The sequence below is a fragment of the Mobula hypostoma genome, chromosome 18, assembly GCF_963921235.1.
Source record: "Mobula hypostoma chromosome 18, sMobHyp1.1, whole genome shotgun sequence".
NCBI lineage: Eukaryota > Metazoa > Chordata > Chondrichthyes > Myliobatiformes > Myliobatidae > Mobula > Mobula hypostoma.
This window is the reverse complement of record NC_086114.1, coordinates 26,314,685-26,331,246: the sequence shown is the minus strand read 5'-3', so window position 1 is coordinate 26,331,246 and position 16,562 is coordinate 26,314,685. Positions and strand designations below refer to the sequence as shown.

General features: G+C 39.3%; 1 protein-coding gene across 8 annotated transcripts in view; it reads right to left on the bottom strand.

The window, feature by feature from the left end:
• Positions 1 to 16,562, bottom strand: part of gbf1 (golgi brefeldin A resistant guanine nucleotide exchange factor 1) — a 290,587-nt gene that overhangs the window by 144,343 nt on the left and 129,682 nt on the right. For all 8 annotated transcript variants that reach the window (XM_063070614.1, XM_063070615.1, XM_063070611.1 and 5 more), the window contains one exon: positions 8,109 to 8,240. In XM_063070614.1, the coding sequence (XP_062926684.1) occupies positions 8,109 to 8,240 (132 nt within the window). The remainder of the gene's footprint in view (positions 1 to 8,108; positions 8,241 to 16,562) is intronic.

Here is a 16,562-nt window from a genome sequence, read left to right as displayed (position 1 = left end):
ATGGACGTATGAATAGCTGGTGCAAGTCCTAGTTATGCAACCACTGTGCCAGGCAGATAATCTTTAAAGAGCATTGAAAATGGCTGGGGTAAAAGACACTGCCAAGAAGGCAGCAATGGCAAACCACTTCTGTAGAATATGCCAAGAACAATTATGGTCAAAGACCATGATCACCTACATCACATGGCATGGCACATAATGATAATGATGAAAGTACAAAAGATTAAGTGGAATTCCAAAAATTACAATTTTTTGGACAACAAGGCTCTCCTCCTTATGACAAAGAGGATGGTATAAGAAGGCCACCCAGAGCTAGAGATGGATTAAGTGAATTGGGAAAAACTGACAACAGAAGTATATCAGAAAAATGTGCACCCATTCTGGCAGGAAAAGTGAATTTGTCTACTATCCAACTGATGAGATACTACAGACTTATGACATTCAGAGAGAAATCCATGCCATCGCAGGGAGAATGAACAAACTCAACAAAGACAGTGAAGGTAGAGTCAACGAAGGCAGAGGAGTGATTACACGATTATTTTGAACTGTGGACTGGACCATATTCAGGCATTCACCTTCAGATATAAATGAATATGCCACGGATGTCACCAATTTTACCAAGACCCATGTGAATAAGTGCATATATTTGAGAGGATAAATTTTCCCAAGCCAGTAGCCCTGGATGAAACAAGAAATTCATAGTCTTCTGTGGGCTAGAGTTATGGCGTTCGAGCCCAACAACCCAGAATCCTATAGATCATCCAGGTATGACAGACAGAAGACCATCATGACAGCAAAGAGGCAATTCTGTGTAAAGATTTTTTGTGTATGATTATGACTCACACAACTCTGTATGAGACACAATCAGATGCACAACAGCTGTGGCAGTGTTTGCATGCCATTACTTTCTACAAGACAAAAACTAACTGCATAATTGGCGGTGATACTTCACTCCCCAATGAGCTCAACACCTTTAATGCATGCTTTGAAAGGGAGAACACTGCACATGTGCAAGTCCCTACAACATCTATTGACCCTGTGATCTCTACCTCAGAGGCCGATGTTAGAACATCCTTCAAGAGATTCAGGTCATGACGGAATACCAGATCACATACTGAAAATCTGTGCCAACCAACTGGCCGCAATATCCAAGGACACATTTAACCTCTCATTGCTGCAAGTCAGAAGTTCCCACCTACTTCAAAAGGGCAGTAATCATACCAGTGGCCAATAGCTGCCTCAACAACTATTGCCCAGTAGTATTCACATCTACTGTGATAAAGTGCTTTGGGAGACTGGTCTTGGCTAGAACTATGCTCATGCCTGAGCAAGGACCTGGACTGAATGCAATTCCCCTACAGCCACAACACATCTCAACACATTCTCACTGCTGCCTATTCGGCTTTTGAGCACCTAAATAACAGTAAATCATATTAGGCTGCTGTTTATCAATTACAGCATTGTGTTCAACAGCATCATTCCCTCCATGTTAATCAACATGGCTCAAAACCTGGGGCTCTGCAGCCTCCTTTGCAAATAGATCCTTTTGGGCGACCACAGTCAGTGCAGATCAGTAATATTGCTTCCTCCTCCTCACTGACAATCAACGATCAACACTGGCACACATCAAGGATGCGTGCTTAGCCCACAGCTCTATTCTCTCTACGCTCACGACTGCATGGCTACACACATCTCAAACACCATTTATAAACTTGCTGATGAAACCACTGTAGTTGGCAGAATCTCAGACTGTGAAAAGGAGGCAGACAAGAGTGAGCAGGATCAGCTGGTTCAAGATTAATTGTCATTCACTCATACATGTGTAATGCCCTGGTTAAGGTTTCTACAGCTATAATGCAGGGTATTTCAGTTAGTAGTTTTCTGTAACAGCAGTGTGTCCTGCTGGTAGAATGTTTTGGTTTCAGCTAAAGATAAGGAGGCATGGAACTCAATTCAAGAATGTGGTATCAGCCAGTCAGGATAGTGGAATTAGGAGAAGGTTCTAGAGAGAGCTGGTCGGAGAGGGATTTCTGACAGACACTGGTGGGGTTCATGGTCTTTTGGTGGGAGATATGGTAAAGAGAAGATCTGGAGAGATGCCTGTGGGATTCAATCCGATGGGAAGATGCCATTGCAAGGAGTGCTTCGCGAGCTCAAGGAGTCTAATATGGGAAGCTCTACCCATGATTGTTGATGAGAATTCAGCACCATGAGCAATGGTTATACCTAGCTTTCGGAAGAGACGAGCTCCAATGGCCATGTGCACATTTAGACTGGTCCCCAGCATATTGTATGCCCTCTCTTCTGCTTTTACATCGGTTTAATAGACAATTTCAATACTCAGGGAATATTTCAACTTATTCAAGAATATCCTGTAGTCACTTCCTATTTTAACTCTTTATATTATGTTCCTTACATTTTGGTCTGCAATAATCATTTGCTTATGCTTAATAAAGTCCTGATCCCTCCACAAAATACATCAGTATAATGGTTCCTGCATATCAGCAAGACATGAAATGACAGCCTCTAATAACTGAATGAATTTGAAAATGTTTTCAGTATATTTTGTTCAAATTAGGAAAGAAAGTCAATTTACCATTTTCATTCAGTAACAATAATCAAAGATCTTATCACAGAACACAATCAAGGTAAACTAACCCAATTTGAGTAAATATCTTTTAGTTGAACTGTCAACTTTTCTGTAATTACAAAACAGAGGAAACTTTGCCTCTCTTTCAAACACAGACACACACAGCCACGATTTTACTTAAAAATGAATTGAGCTTCACCATTCCACATCCCTCAAAAGGGATTACTGACGGCTGGTAACACTGTACTATCTATTATCCTTCAACAAACGAGCCCCAGGTGACTCAATCTAAAGGAGATATTCCTAGTCATATTATGTTGAAACAGTATCACCAAAGCTGAAGAATAACTGCTGCAAGTAAAATTGAAAATCAATGTTATAGCTGCAGACACACATCTCAGCAACAATTACTTTCTCGGAGCCAATGTAGCACTAAGAGTTAACTGTAAATTTTTTAAGGACAAATGCTTTTGGAGAGCATATGGATAAAATGCAAAGCAGTTTGTTGCATGTACTAGTTGGAAAATTACATTCATTCTAATCTAAAAATCTGTCATCTTGAAACCAATTAAAAGTCAGACTGATTCTATGATTTTATAAAATCAGAGAAATCTACTGCACAGAAGCAGCTATTTGGACCATGAGATTCACAAAAGCTAATTAACAGCTATTTGAATTAATCCTATTTCCTATCTTTTCTTATGCCTGGTCTTTCAGTTTGTAGCCTTGTACATCTCATGCAGATGGCTCCATTACTCTTTCAGGCAACAAATTGAAAATCCTATTATCAGGTAGTGAAAAAATTTTATTCAGTATTTCACTATTCCTTTGACCAATTACCTAAACTATTCTCACTCATTACTAACCTCTCTGTTAATGGGAATAGATTGTTCCTACTTGCTCCAAATAAGCCTCTCAATTTTCTATAGCTCAAATATTTTTCCACTCCAACCCTTCTATTCAAAATAAAATAGCATATGAAACATCTTCAAATTTGCATCACTCTTGCACAGCTCCACAGCGTTCTTTGTAGTTCTATCACATACACGCTAGCTTGAGGTGATCTAATGACTTCAAATTGGTTATGGGTAAATTTCCCAACTCTTGCATTCTATGCCTCAACAAATAAACTTGAAAGAAACTTCAGCTCAAGGACAAATGCAACAAGGATGTAGAATATTCCGGTCCGTTCATTATAAAACAGTTTTCAACTTGATTTTTGTCATGGAAGAAGTGCAAACGGAATAATAGCAAGTCTATACGCTTGGGAGAATGAGATGGTGAGCTTGTGTGTCCATATGGGTTCCTACCGATAGCTGCGCTTACACGCACACACACATGCACACACTAACACACAAAAAGTGACTCAACATTTTGAACAAGAGAAAAATCTGCAGATGCTGGAAATCCAAGCAACACACACACAAAATGCTGGAGGATACAGCAGGCCAGGCAGCATCTATGGGAAAGAGTAGAGTCAACATTTCGCACTGAGACTCTTCATCAGGACTGGGCACGGAAGTCACTGAGGTGTGGGCGCAGGGGGCAAAGGTTCTGTCCTCACCTTTAGGCATCACTTTCTACCTCAGAGAGGGGAAGGTCAGAGGGGAAGGTCGGAGGGGATGGTGTAGACCCAGCATGGATAACAGCTGGGATCAGAGGGAAGAAAGGGGGTTGGGTGGTGTCAAAGGAGAGGCGAGGGTTGGGGTGTTCAGGGAAGGTGGGGTGAGAGGACAATGGAGTCTCTGAGGATCTAGGAGCTGTCAGTGGGACCTGAGAGACACAGGATTGCAGAGTGGTGGTAGGAGAAGGGGAGACAAGAGTTCAAATGGCAGCATGCAAGGTCCTGGCCTGGAGGTCCTGTCGGTCAAGGCTGGAGTCAGAGTTGGTGGTTGAGCAACTGGCACCTTGAAAGTGTCTGAGGTTGTTGGAAAACACATTGATGATGGTGGAGTCCAGGTTCTGAATCTGCTCAGGGTCGTTAGAACCACTGAGGTTGGCAGCGTGGTCTTGAGACATCCATGCCTGCTGGTGTTGGAGATGGCAGGTTCTGTAGTCTGTAGACGTGCAATCTTCCGATCCTTGAAGGATGTGAGAAAGTCTAAGAACCAGCAATAGAAAGTGTAGATTCGGCAAAGGATAAAGTACTGGACAGGTCAATTGTAGGCGGCAGAGAGTGTGTCTTGGAGTTGTGAAAGTGACCAGGCTAAGGACCCCAGGTACCTCCTCATGGTGCAAAGCATGGTATGGAAAACATGGTGGGAGAAGCAGACAATTAAATATGAGTACCTGGGGACCTCAGAGGGTCCAAATCGAGAAGCTTGAAAATGGATCTGGAAGCCATGTGGTACAAGATGGCAGTGAAGACATGTTCCGAGGAAGGATAAGTGACTGTGGTAGCAGGTCTGGGTAGGCACATGGTCAAAGAGTTAGAGGGCAGCAGAGTACTCCAGAGCAGAGCTGAGGGCAACATTTTGATTTCAGAACTGACTCACTCCCAGATTTGCATCACTTTAGAAGTTTTCACTGATATATCAAACGATCTCTGTGTTTCTGACAGGAAATTATAAAGTGGTAGTGCTGGTAGGGGTGTATAGAGGGGTGGGTTAGTGGGAAGAAGTGTTGATCAGCCTTAGTACTTGGGGAAAGTAACTGTTTTTGAGACTAGTGGTCCTGGGATGAATGTTATGCAGCATCCTCTCTGATGAGAGTGGGACTAACAGTCCATAAGCAGGGTGGGCGAGATCCCTTATAAAGTTACTGGCCCCCTTCGATATATACATGTCTTTGATGGTGGATAGGCTGACTCTGGTGATGTGTTGGGCAGCTTTGCATACCCATTGTAGAGTCTTCCTGTCCACCACAGTGCAGTTTCTGTACCATGCAGTGATACAGCATGCTCAGATGCATTGGTGAACTTTCCTGATTGTGAGGAATGTGTTCTGACAGATTGTGCAAGATGGGCACACCCAGGAGTTTGAAACTGCCATAACCAGACAGAAAATAACCTGATATTAAAATTAAAGCAGCAAAAGTTAAAGCAGAATTGAGAATACAATGCTGCAAGCATCCACCAAATACAAACAACAATGCAAAGGCACATAGGTATTACTGCTGTACTGCTGACTGGGAGGGAGATTCAGCAACTGCTACTGATAGACAATAATGAAGAGGTCATTGCCCGCTGTGGAAGAGTTGTGTTTCTGCAGGCTGATGTCTCCTTCCCATTGATCTTTAGACAGATTCTTCATTTTAATAGATAGATTCAGTGTGTGCTTCACACCAATTTAAGCTAAGTGAAAAGTAGGAGATTCAAATAAATGTAAAATGCCTCATATCCCCTTGTCTTTTCACTAGTTTTCCCATAGAAACTCATCTGAAAAATATTCACTTGGTTTCACTCTGCACCTTTAAAAAAACAACCCAGGAGTGTCGAAAACTCAGTCAAAAAATACAATGCATGGCCATCAAACAAAATTTACAAAATTGTGCCTGGAAGGAAATGCACCATTCAATCCACACCAATTCTATGTACAAAACTAGTGTTCTCAAAAAGAAAATGAAAATTTAATTTTAATGCATGCTTATATTAGGGCAATTAATACTAGTTTTCTTATTCTGAGAAAAATAGGCTGTAGAAAAATGTGAAGTTTTGTGACTCCAAATTAGGCCAACTGTAATGACCATAAATTTAATCTAATTTGGGTCACTATCAACTTTCTAACCTGCTTCACATATATCTGTTTCTCTTTTAAATTATGAAAGGATTAAATTTTGTCTAAGTGGCTAAGCCACTTACTTCAAGTTAGTGACAGAGGAGCAGTTACGCAAGTACAGAACTAGATTAGGTGAAATTAGGACCTGTTTCAACAGAACAAGCAAGCAGCTTGCGCATTACATGCAAGTTCACCGTAAGCACTTAAAAACGTGCCAGTGAGTTTCTGTCACATGTAATTCTCACACGACAGAAATTAATGTGATTAGTTGAATAGGGTTCTGGTCAGTCAAGGAATGGTTAAGTTGCACCTTGAGAGATTGGAACACATTGTATGGACCATCTGGTCTTTTCCAGCTTTCTGTCTGAGTGTTTGAATATCACATAATTCTATTCTAATTCAGTACAGCTACCATAGCAAGTCAAAATATTAAAGTGCACAATGGAAGTTCTTCAGGAATTCTTATGTACAATCTCCCAAGCACTCCCGCAGAATGTTTATTCATCACTTCATTGCCATTGCAGGCAAATAAATTAGGGTTTGCCCTTCTCATCAAAATTCCCTTCCAGGATTCCATGAATCGTGCTTTGTTTGTGAATAGTATCTGCTATCTCACATCGTGCCTTAAACACAGCACTTACATATAGTATATAAAATATACACACACACACAGCTAAAATATATATTTCCAATTTAAAAAATACAAATTTCTTTCACTGACAAAGTACACTAGTTAATTCTCCATCTGGGGGCAGTGGAAGTGATGAGAAGAAAAATACACAAAGACAAGTAAATGTCAGTGTAAATTGAAATAGCCCTGTGTAAATTTACCAAAAACAGTTTTATGACAATTAAAACCCACACTAAAACAGTCAGGGAAAGAAAAATGTATATTTCAACATCTTAAATAGTTTCTCACTACATTCCCCATCATCACCCCCACCTCAAAATAAAACAGAAGGTAGAATAATTGCACCTTTTGAACTGTGGGCACAGCTACCAGCTAAAATGATAAAGAAAGCTGCATATTAAGCACCAATGCTCATTTTATCTGATATCTAACAAAATATCTCTTCTACTGTACTTAGAGCAATACAAAACTCCCTTTAAAGATGCCAGGAAAATCATCTTCAACAATAACACATATTTTCCTAGAAATTCTGTGCCTTTTTAATAAAGGCACCACCACAAGAAAATATGGAGTAACAGTTTCTGCCAAGTGGAGAAGCAGCAAACCCAGACCACTCTGCTAAAAATGATAGCAACAAGAATAAGAAAAAAATGAAAGAGCCACCATGATTTCAATCTAAATCCCAGCTCCAGCAGTCTGCTAATTATTGAGATGGAGGAGGGACAGAAATATTTCAAATAAGTCAAAGTACACCATTGAATTCCATACACTGCTCTAAACTTGAAAAGAGAAAATTGTTCATGACCTTTAAAAGAAAAAGCATATGAAAAATTTACAAGCAATGATTTCAAAATTGGTTAACCTCAGAACAGCAGTGTTCAAAAAAGCTAATGCACAGCATGTTACAATTGCTTACCATTAAATATTGGTATCTTTAAAAGGAGTTTTGCATTGCTCTAAGTACAGTAGAAGAGGCTATTTTACAGTGATGATGTGGGAAAAAAAGAAAAGCTGAGGTGCCATTTCCAACACACACTGATAATTACAAATGCGTAAAAAAAAGATCAACCTCAAAAATTCATGATGGCAGGATACCTTGGAGAAGCAAAGTAACAACTATCATTTTTGAATGGTGAGCTATGTTCATAATTGAACACTACAATAAACATACCTATCAATCCATACGAGAGGAACTTGTTAACAGATGTTAGTGCTAACCCAGTGATCGGTCCAGTTGTATTTTCTGATCTAATCACCTCCAGAAATGGTCGAAGGAAAATATTTGGTTCTATGACTGAAAGCTCTGCAAGAGAAAAGGAAGCCTGCTGTGATAACAAATTCCAAATAATCAAACTACAACAAGACATATTAGAAAGATGAATGTTAAAATAATTATTGTTGTACTACATCCTTTTTTGTAATAAATTCTATTTCAAAATGCATGTTACACGGGTAAATGTATATTCCATGCCACTTACTAAAACTTTCTAAAACATAATGCTTTTGCCACACATAAACTTATGGCTTTTTAATCTTCTTCTGACAAAACAATGGGTTTCCACCAATAATTATGTGGGAACTACAGCATTCCTTTTTCACACAGAAAGCCACAATTAATGTAATGAATGACCATTTACTTTACCTTCAATGTTGAACAATGGCATGGAATTAAGTTTACCTTGTTCTTCAATTGTTAAAAGACGCAAAGAGGCTCTTAATGTATTGTCCCATTTGAAGGATTCCTACTTTTGTATTGCAACTAAGCTTGAAACTGGTTCATAATTCCTGCAGCCAAGCTTGAAAGAACACCTTGCTGATGAAAATCTTACAAAATAAGGTAGGGAAATAATACTTAATGATCTCAGATGTCATTTGCCTCTTTCATTTGTAATAAAAGAATTTTGAAATGAAAAAGATGCTTCTTAAATAGTTAAAATATAAATATTGGCAGAGACATGCAAAATGAGTTTTATAATCATAATGAACTAGATAAACATAGCAATTATTGTGCACCTGTTCGGCACGCAGGAAATGAAAGATCCTTTTACATCAAAAATATTGGAAAGGGCACATTTTTCTTGCGATGGTCTATTTAATGCACAGAATAAAATAAGATAGTTAATTTCATTGAATTCTCGCAATATTGCAGTGCAAACTATGCTTTATTTTCCCCTGATGGGTTATTGGCATTTACATTTGGAGATGTCTGCCAGTCATGGGGCTTGGACATAACCGCAGTGAACCTCCCTGTCTCACAGCATTTGAGTGAAAAACAGATGTGTCTGGTCCATTATTGTGTGGCATTTAAAATAGCCACATACCATCACTGGTGATTGCTGTACCCAAACAATCTGACAATAAACACTCGCAACATCAAAAGTTGATCAAAATGAGACACCATTCCATTAATATTTCACATCCATCGCTGTGATCAGGTATCAGTTAAACTGTCTTGTCACCTCTCACTTACGGTTCTACAGTATTCTTGATGCATTGCAGAGGCAAGTATAAAGTATAAAATAGGTAATCAACTGGTATCCATTGGTGTAAACAGCAAGAAGCCTCAACACAGTTCTCAAATGAACAGCTGGACACATTTATGGCTAAAAATCTCCCAAATGATGAACTTTTGAGATCACCAGTATGACAGGACATACAACATTTATTTCAAAATAAACAGGAAAGCAAAGTACGTACTACCTATCTCATTCTATTCGGGGAATCCCAAATGGCAAATTATCACTGGTTGCTTGTAGGAAACAAAACAACCAAGTTGTACCCAGACTCCCATAAAGAACTATGTGACAACAACCAGTTATTCCATTTTGAGTAATGCTGGCTGAGGGACAAAAGTTCAGTAACAGAGACAGTGCCAATTGCTTTTTCTGAAATGAGAGTGCAAGAGAAAGCAGTCTGAAGAGAAAAACCACACACTTTCAAAGAAAATGGTGAGATCAGCAAGATAAATTCCCACACAATGATAACAAAATGGCTTAAAAATACAATGAAATATACCAAATGCTTAAAGGAGCAACAGGTTAAAACATCATTTTAAAAAAAATTTTAAAAAACTCCCATAGCATCAGATAATTAAACTACGAAAGTGTATGGCCACAAAAGCAAATAATGCTAATACATAGACTTAAAAACCTCAGTGAAAACTTGAGATCTCATCCTAGCATAAACACTGAGCAACACTGGATCTTCCTTTTACAGGTAAATAATTAACTTGCAGTTAATAAACACATTTACAGTAAACATGTAAACTCTCTTCTAATTTTCCAGGTATGTTCATTAATGGGTGCTCTGCAGGGTCTTTCTCCCACTATGAATGACTGAAACCTAGAAATTTCAACAAATCCAATCCCCTTATGGATAAAGCTTCACATTCAGTTAAATTTTCTGACAAACAGAATTCAAGGCCCACTTTTTTGTTAGCTGAAGGTCTTTTTCTCCCCTAAGAGCTTGATAATTATTGCGGTGTATGGGAAAATATACTGTCAAAGCACTGAAAAATTCAATTCTTACTGTAATCATTTTTCTCCATCAATTCTATTGACTAAGTCTTTCATTATGAGTTCATTTCTGTTATTAGATACAAGGCCAGCAACCAGTCATTTTTATAAATTAACATATGGAAAACCTAAACTAACGCCACGAAGCAAATGAAAACCTAATTATTCAAACTATGCCTGTAGTCAAATCAAATTTTATGATGTGCTACTAACACTTTATCTCAGGTCATGTGCCTCCCAGAATCAGTTACTGAACAAATCTGATCTCCCATAACAGAGTCTATTACTGTAAAAGGCTTGGTTAGCTGACACTTAGTTTTGATTTCTGTATCCATGGAAATATTTACTTGCTTTGGAAGACATGGAAAGTGGATTTAAGACAGATTCCCTTGATTGAGGGAAGTTCTATGAACAGAGTACGAGTAGATGGGCCAATACTCAGTAGAAATTATAAGGAGGAGAAGAGATCTCACAAGAACACAAGAGAATTTTGACAGAGTTTGAAAGGTGAATGTTATGGGGATATTTACCCTGACTAGAAAGCCCAAAACATAGATGCATAATCTTTAGATAAGACATTAGCCTGTTAAATGAGATGATGAACTTTAACATTCAGAGGATGACACATTTTTGGATTTGACCACCTCATTAAGATTGTTGAATAGTCAATTATTACACTTAAGGCTAAGATCAATAGATTTTTGGAGGGAACAGTAAGAAATGAAAATAGAGTATGAATGCAGATGAAATGGAGGATCAGACAGAACTTACTGAATGACTGGACAAAACAAAAGAGATAATTCTGGACTTTGGGAAGCAGCAGGCTCACCACTCTCCATTGCACATCAATGGCTCCACAATGGAGAGAATGAAAAGCACTAAGTTTCTTGGTGTATACATAACAGACAATCTAACCTGGACCCATAACATATCCTCACTAGTCAAAACAGCACAGAATGTCTACACTTTTAGAGGCTGCATCTCCATTCTAACAACTTTCTACAGGAACTCCATCGAAAGTGCCCTGTCTGGCTGCATAATTCTGTGGTACGGAAGCTACAAGGCATCGGACCACATGACTCTACAGCGGATAGTAAAGTCCACTGAGAGGATCACCTAGATCTTGGTCACACCCCCCACAACTCACTATTTCTGACATTTACCCAGAAAATTGTATACAAAGGACCCAAACCATCCAACCCACAATCTCTTTGGCCCACTACTGTCAGAAAGACAGTACAGGAGCATCAGGTCTAGGACTGCTGGACTGGGGCAACATCTTCTCTCAGGCTGAGAGACTAATGAGTATCCTGTCACCGAGGTCTCGTCACTTGGACAGCAAGCTGTTTACTGTAGTGTTTACCTGTACTGCGCACTATGTGCAGTTTGAATATTTTATTAACTTATTTAGGCTAATATTTTGTTTTATGTTCTGTATGCTTTGTGGGTGCACTGTGGACTGGAGGAACATTGTTTCATTTGGTTGCATATATCGATAGTCTAATGACAATAAACTTGAATTCAGTAGAATAGATTCAAAGGGTATATACCCAACTTTGACGCCATTTAGAATGTTTTCATGTACTTAAAAATGAAATTAGCCTTCCATCACAGTAATGAATTGCCTCACTGGTGCAGTCAGGCAAGGTACTTACAACATTTTCTGTTCACATTTCACTCTTCCAGCATAAATGGTACCTTGCCTTACGTCATGATTAAGAGTTTAGTCAGAATGGCTGGGGTTGTTTTCCTTAACATGGCAACAGTTGCAGCAGCATTTAATAAATATCTTCAAAGATATAGAGGATCACGATAAGGCACACAGGAAGTAAAAGCTTTCAGTGACAGTGGGAGTGGTAAGCACAAATTTATAATAACAGTCAAAGAGCTTCAGTTTCAAATCAAAAGAGAGCTTTTAAAGATTTGTGAACAGGCATATAGACTGCACCACCTAATATAATAGATGTGGAAAATGACTCAATGGTAACCCTCAGAAAGTAATTATATCTATACTTTAAAAATCAGAAAGTTACTGGGAATAGGGCAAGATGTGAATAATTGGGCAGACCTTTTCAAAAAGCTACGACAGACATGAGCTGAATGGCAGTGAGAATTCTGGTCAATGAGACATCTAACGATGAATTTACACAGTGCAGTTCTGTATGTTTGCAGTCTTCCGCTGCTATAGCCCATTCACTTCATGGTTTAAGGTGAACTGCATACAGAGATGCTCTTCTGCACACCACTGTTGTAACACATGGTTATATATTTTATTTATTTATTTAGACACAGAATGGAATAGGCCCTTTTGCACTGCCCAATAACCCCGATTTAAACCGAACCTAATCACAAGACAGTTTACAATGACAATTAATCTATCAACTGGTACGTCTTTGGACCATGGAGGAAACTGGGCATCCAGAGGAAACCCACAGAGTCACGGGCAGAACATCCAAACCCATTACAGACATCGGTGGGAACTGAACCAGGTTGCTGGTACTGTAAACTGTTGTGCTAACCACTATGTGACTGCACCACCCGAATTTTTTATGTTACTGTTGCCTTCCTGTCAATTTGAACAAGTCTGGCCATTCTCCTCTGACCTGTCTCATTAACAAGGCATTTTTCCTCCCACAGAGTTATTTGTTCACTGGATGTTTTATTGTTTTTCGCAGATTCTCTGTAGAGTAGTGATTCCTAAAGGGGACAATTATATGTCCCAAGGGGGATGTTAGGTGAAATAGAAGTCATCAGGGACGTTCAAGATTCTTGGGGGGGGAGGGAGGCAGCAAGGACAACCCTAACTTGAGGCACGAGACCTGATTGACCATTAGTAGAGCGGGCACTTCGAAAAGGATGCGGCACTGGAGCACAGGAAAAACGACAGCTGTGCAGGCAGTGAGTACTCATCATCACAACGCATCTCAAACTCAGCAACTTCGCCCAACCATACCAACCAAACAAACTTTATTAGGGATGCATAAATTAGCAATCAGAGTGCACAAAAGTTCCCCTTGAATCACAGCACAGTAAGAATTCATGCAATTTAACAGTTGGTAAGTCAAGTACACCCTCTCAATTTTCTCCACAAATGTACAGAAAAAGATCGCACAACAACGCAGTGCTGTCCGGAACCAAATGGTGAAACAGAGCCCAATCAGTGAACCTGCTGACCCTGAGGATTCCTCTTGAGGTGTTCAAAGCAACTTCAGCTTCATGTGTATGGTTAAGAACCATCTTTGGGAATTATGAAACCTTATGTGATTAGTCAATCATGCTAACTAGAAATAGTAAATAGCTTGCCAAAGAGCACCTCTATCCTGACTAACATTCAGATTCCAATCTAAATCCTTGTCAACATAATTTTCACAGCTGTAATCGTCTTCATCTTTGCCTCGCTGTTCCTTTGCGTGCCACAACCATCATTCCAACTCGCTGCCATCGTCAATGAGTATGGCACCCTCCTTCATAGACGGCGATTTGCAAGAGCACTGCTTACACCTGCAGTCACTTAAGAATCAATTCAAGGATTTGAACGATCTGGAAATTCCATACTGGGTAATTGACCTATTTCTTTGCAAGGTGGAAGAACAGGAAGAGAACTTGCAAGAAATTATTGAAATTCAGAATGATGAAGCAGCAAAAATGCTTTTCAAAAATGTTGGATTTTGTGGCATGAGGCTTCACTGTCATACAAAGTTTCCTGGTGTTTGGAGAAGAGCCAAGCTGCTCTTCAGTGCATTTCCATCCTCCTACCTTGTGTAGAAAGGGGCTTTAGTGCAGTGAATCACATACTCATAACAGTGTTACACGTGGGGACTTCAGGATTTTGCCGTCACAATTTGACCCAGATATTTCAACTCTTGCTAAAAACCATCATGTTCAAGGGTCATTTTGATATCAAAATTGTTGTACAGTGCAGAGGTACTGTGTAAGCACGGGGGCGCTGGAAAATAGATTGTGCTCAAGAGAGATGTTGGCAAGTACAAAAGTGCTTTAGGGGGGCATTGGCAAGTATGAAAGTGCTTTAGGGAATTTTGTGCCAAAAGGTGTTGGGAAACACTGCTCTAGAGACTGTTGTGCAGACTGTTCGTTCCAGATCAGCAGTTTCTGAAAGGCTCAAACCACCCCATCTGGCACCAATCATTCCACAGTCAAAGTCACTTATATCACATTTCTTCCCCATTCTGATGTTTCGCCTGAACAACAACTGAACCTCTTGACTATGTCTGCATGCTCTATGCACTGAATTGCTGCTACATGATTGGTTGATCAGATTTTGCATTAATGAGCAGGTATAGAGGTGTACATAATAAAGTGGCCACTGAGTATACACTACAGTGACAGCAGTGAGGTGAAGAAATTTTGCTATGCACCTCCCAACCCAAATTGAATGATGCACATCATCTCACTTTGCAAAGCTACAGAGTCAATATGGGCTTTCATACCAGACTACAATTATGCAAGCTTAATATTTATGCAAGGTTGAACATGTTCAAAGAAAAATCCAAATTTCCTTTGTTAAGTAACCTAAAAAGTCTACAGTAAAATCTGTTGGACAAGTTTTGAGAAATCATTCCAAGCAATATCTGAATGATCAAAAAAAAGCATGTTGCGCTTTTCTCCAGTTACTTGTATTTGGAGTTTTTAAAACCTTAATTCCTTTGCAGAAAGGAGAAGAAAGTTATCAACTCAATTGCATTCATGCTCATTCAACTGTACCTTAAATATCACACGGGTAAAATCTCCTAAATTACTAATTTGTAATTATCTTGCATTTATAACTCCAAACTCTAATAATAATAGGCATCCGTTAGTCTCGTGAGACCATGGCTTTGCGCCTTGGAAGGTTTCCAGGGCGTAGGCCTGGGCAAGGTTGTATGGAAGACCAGCAGTTGCCCATGCTGTAAGTCTCCCCTCTCCACGCCACCGATGTTGTCCAAGGGAAGGGCACTAGGGCCGATACAGCTTGGCACCAGTGTCGTCGCAGAGCAATGTGTGGTTAAGTGCCTTGCTCAAGGACAGAACACGCTGCCTCGGCTGAGGCTCAAACTAGCGACCTTCAGATCACTAGACCGACACATTAACCACTTGGCCAGGCGCCAACACAACTCCAAACTCTAGTTTTGTGGAAATATCTTACTGTATCTTTCATATCAAATCTTTACAAGGATTGCCCTTTGAGTCTTTTTTTTAAATGTGACTGATTCAAATCTTCCTGATAGTTCACACAGTGGTCCTGTTCTATTCCTCATTCTTTCTTTTATCAGCAACAAATCTCCTGTGGTGTTGATCACAAATCATTTGAATTTGAATACACAGCCTGAATTTGAATCAACTGCTAGGGTGAACTACAGTGAACCTGGACTGGCACTTACAACCTTTTGGTCTAAATAAACCATCCAGGTAATTGTACCTTTTAAGAAACCTTCAACTTAATTGTAGATAAATTGCACATTGTCTTAAACTGACATCAATACAGCGGATGAAGAAACCTGCAAACTTCATGCTTAGCAATGGTGTTTAACAAATTCATGGAACAGCTTCCATGATCCATTGCACAGATTTTCATTTACCGGACTCTGATTTGGATGTACTGTATTCTGCCAAGCCTGTATTGAGGTTGCAACAAGTTTCACCTGATGACATGCTGTATTCATGCAACATGTCAAAACTACTGGAGAAAAAAAATAAACTACAAAAATACAAAATTTTGGAAACACTCAGCAGATCAAACAGCATTTGTGGAAAGAGTGTACATTTTAGATTTTTAAAAAATTTTCTCAGAATTTTTCCAGTTATTGCTGATTTTCTTTCCAGAGATTCTGCCTGATCTGTCAAGTATCCTCAGCATTTGTGCTTTTTTGTTAGAAATTTCGTTGCTCAAGGATTCTTTTAGAGATATGCCAAAATGAGCACCCATTCCTAAGTGACAGTATTTGCCTACTTCAAACAATGCTGCAAGAATTTTACATAACTGAAGCAGAGTATGGCTCCTACCAATGAAGGTGGCTTTCAGCTTCTATTCAAACTGTACAAAAGTCAATCACTTATGAACAAAATACTTACTTTAAAGTAATTGCAACAAGGAACTGATGTCAAAAAAATAA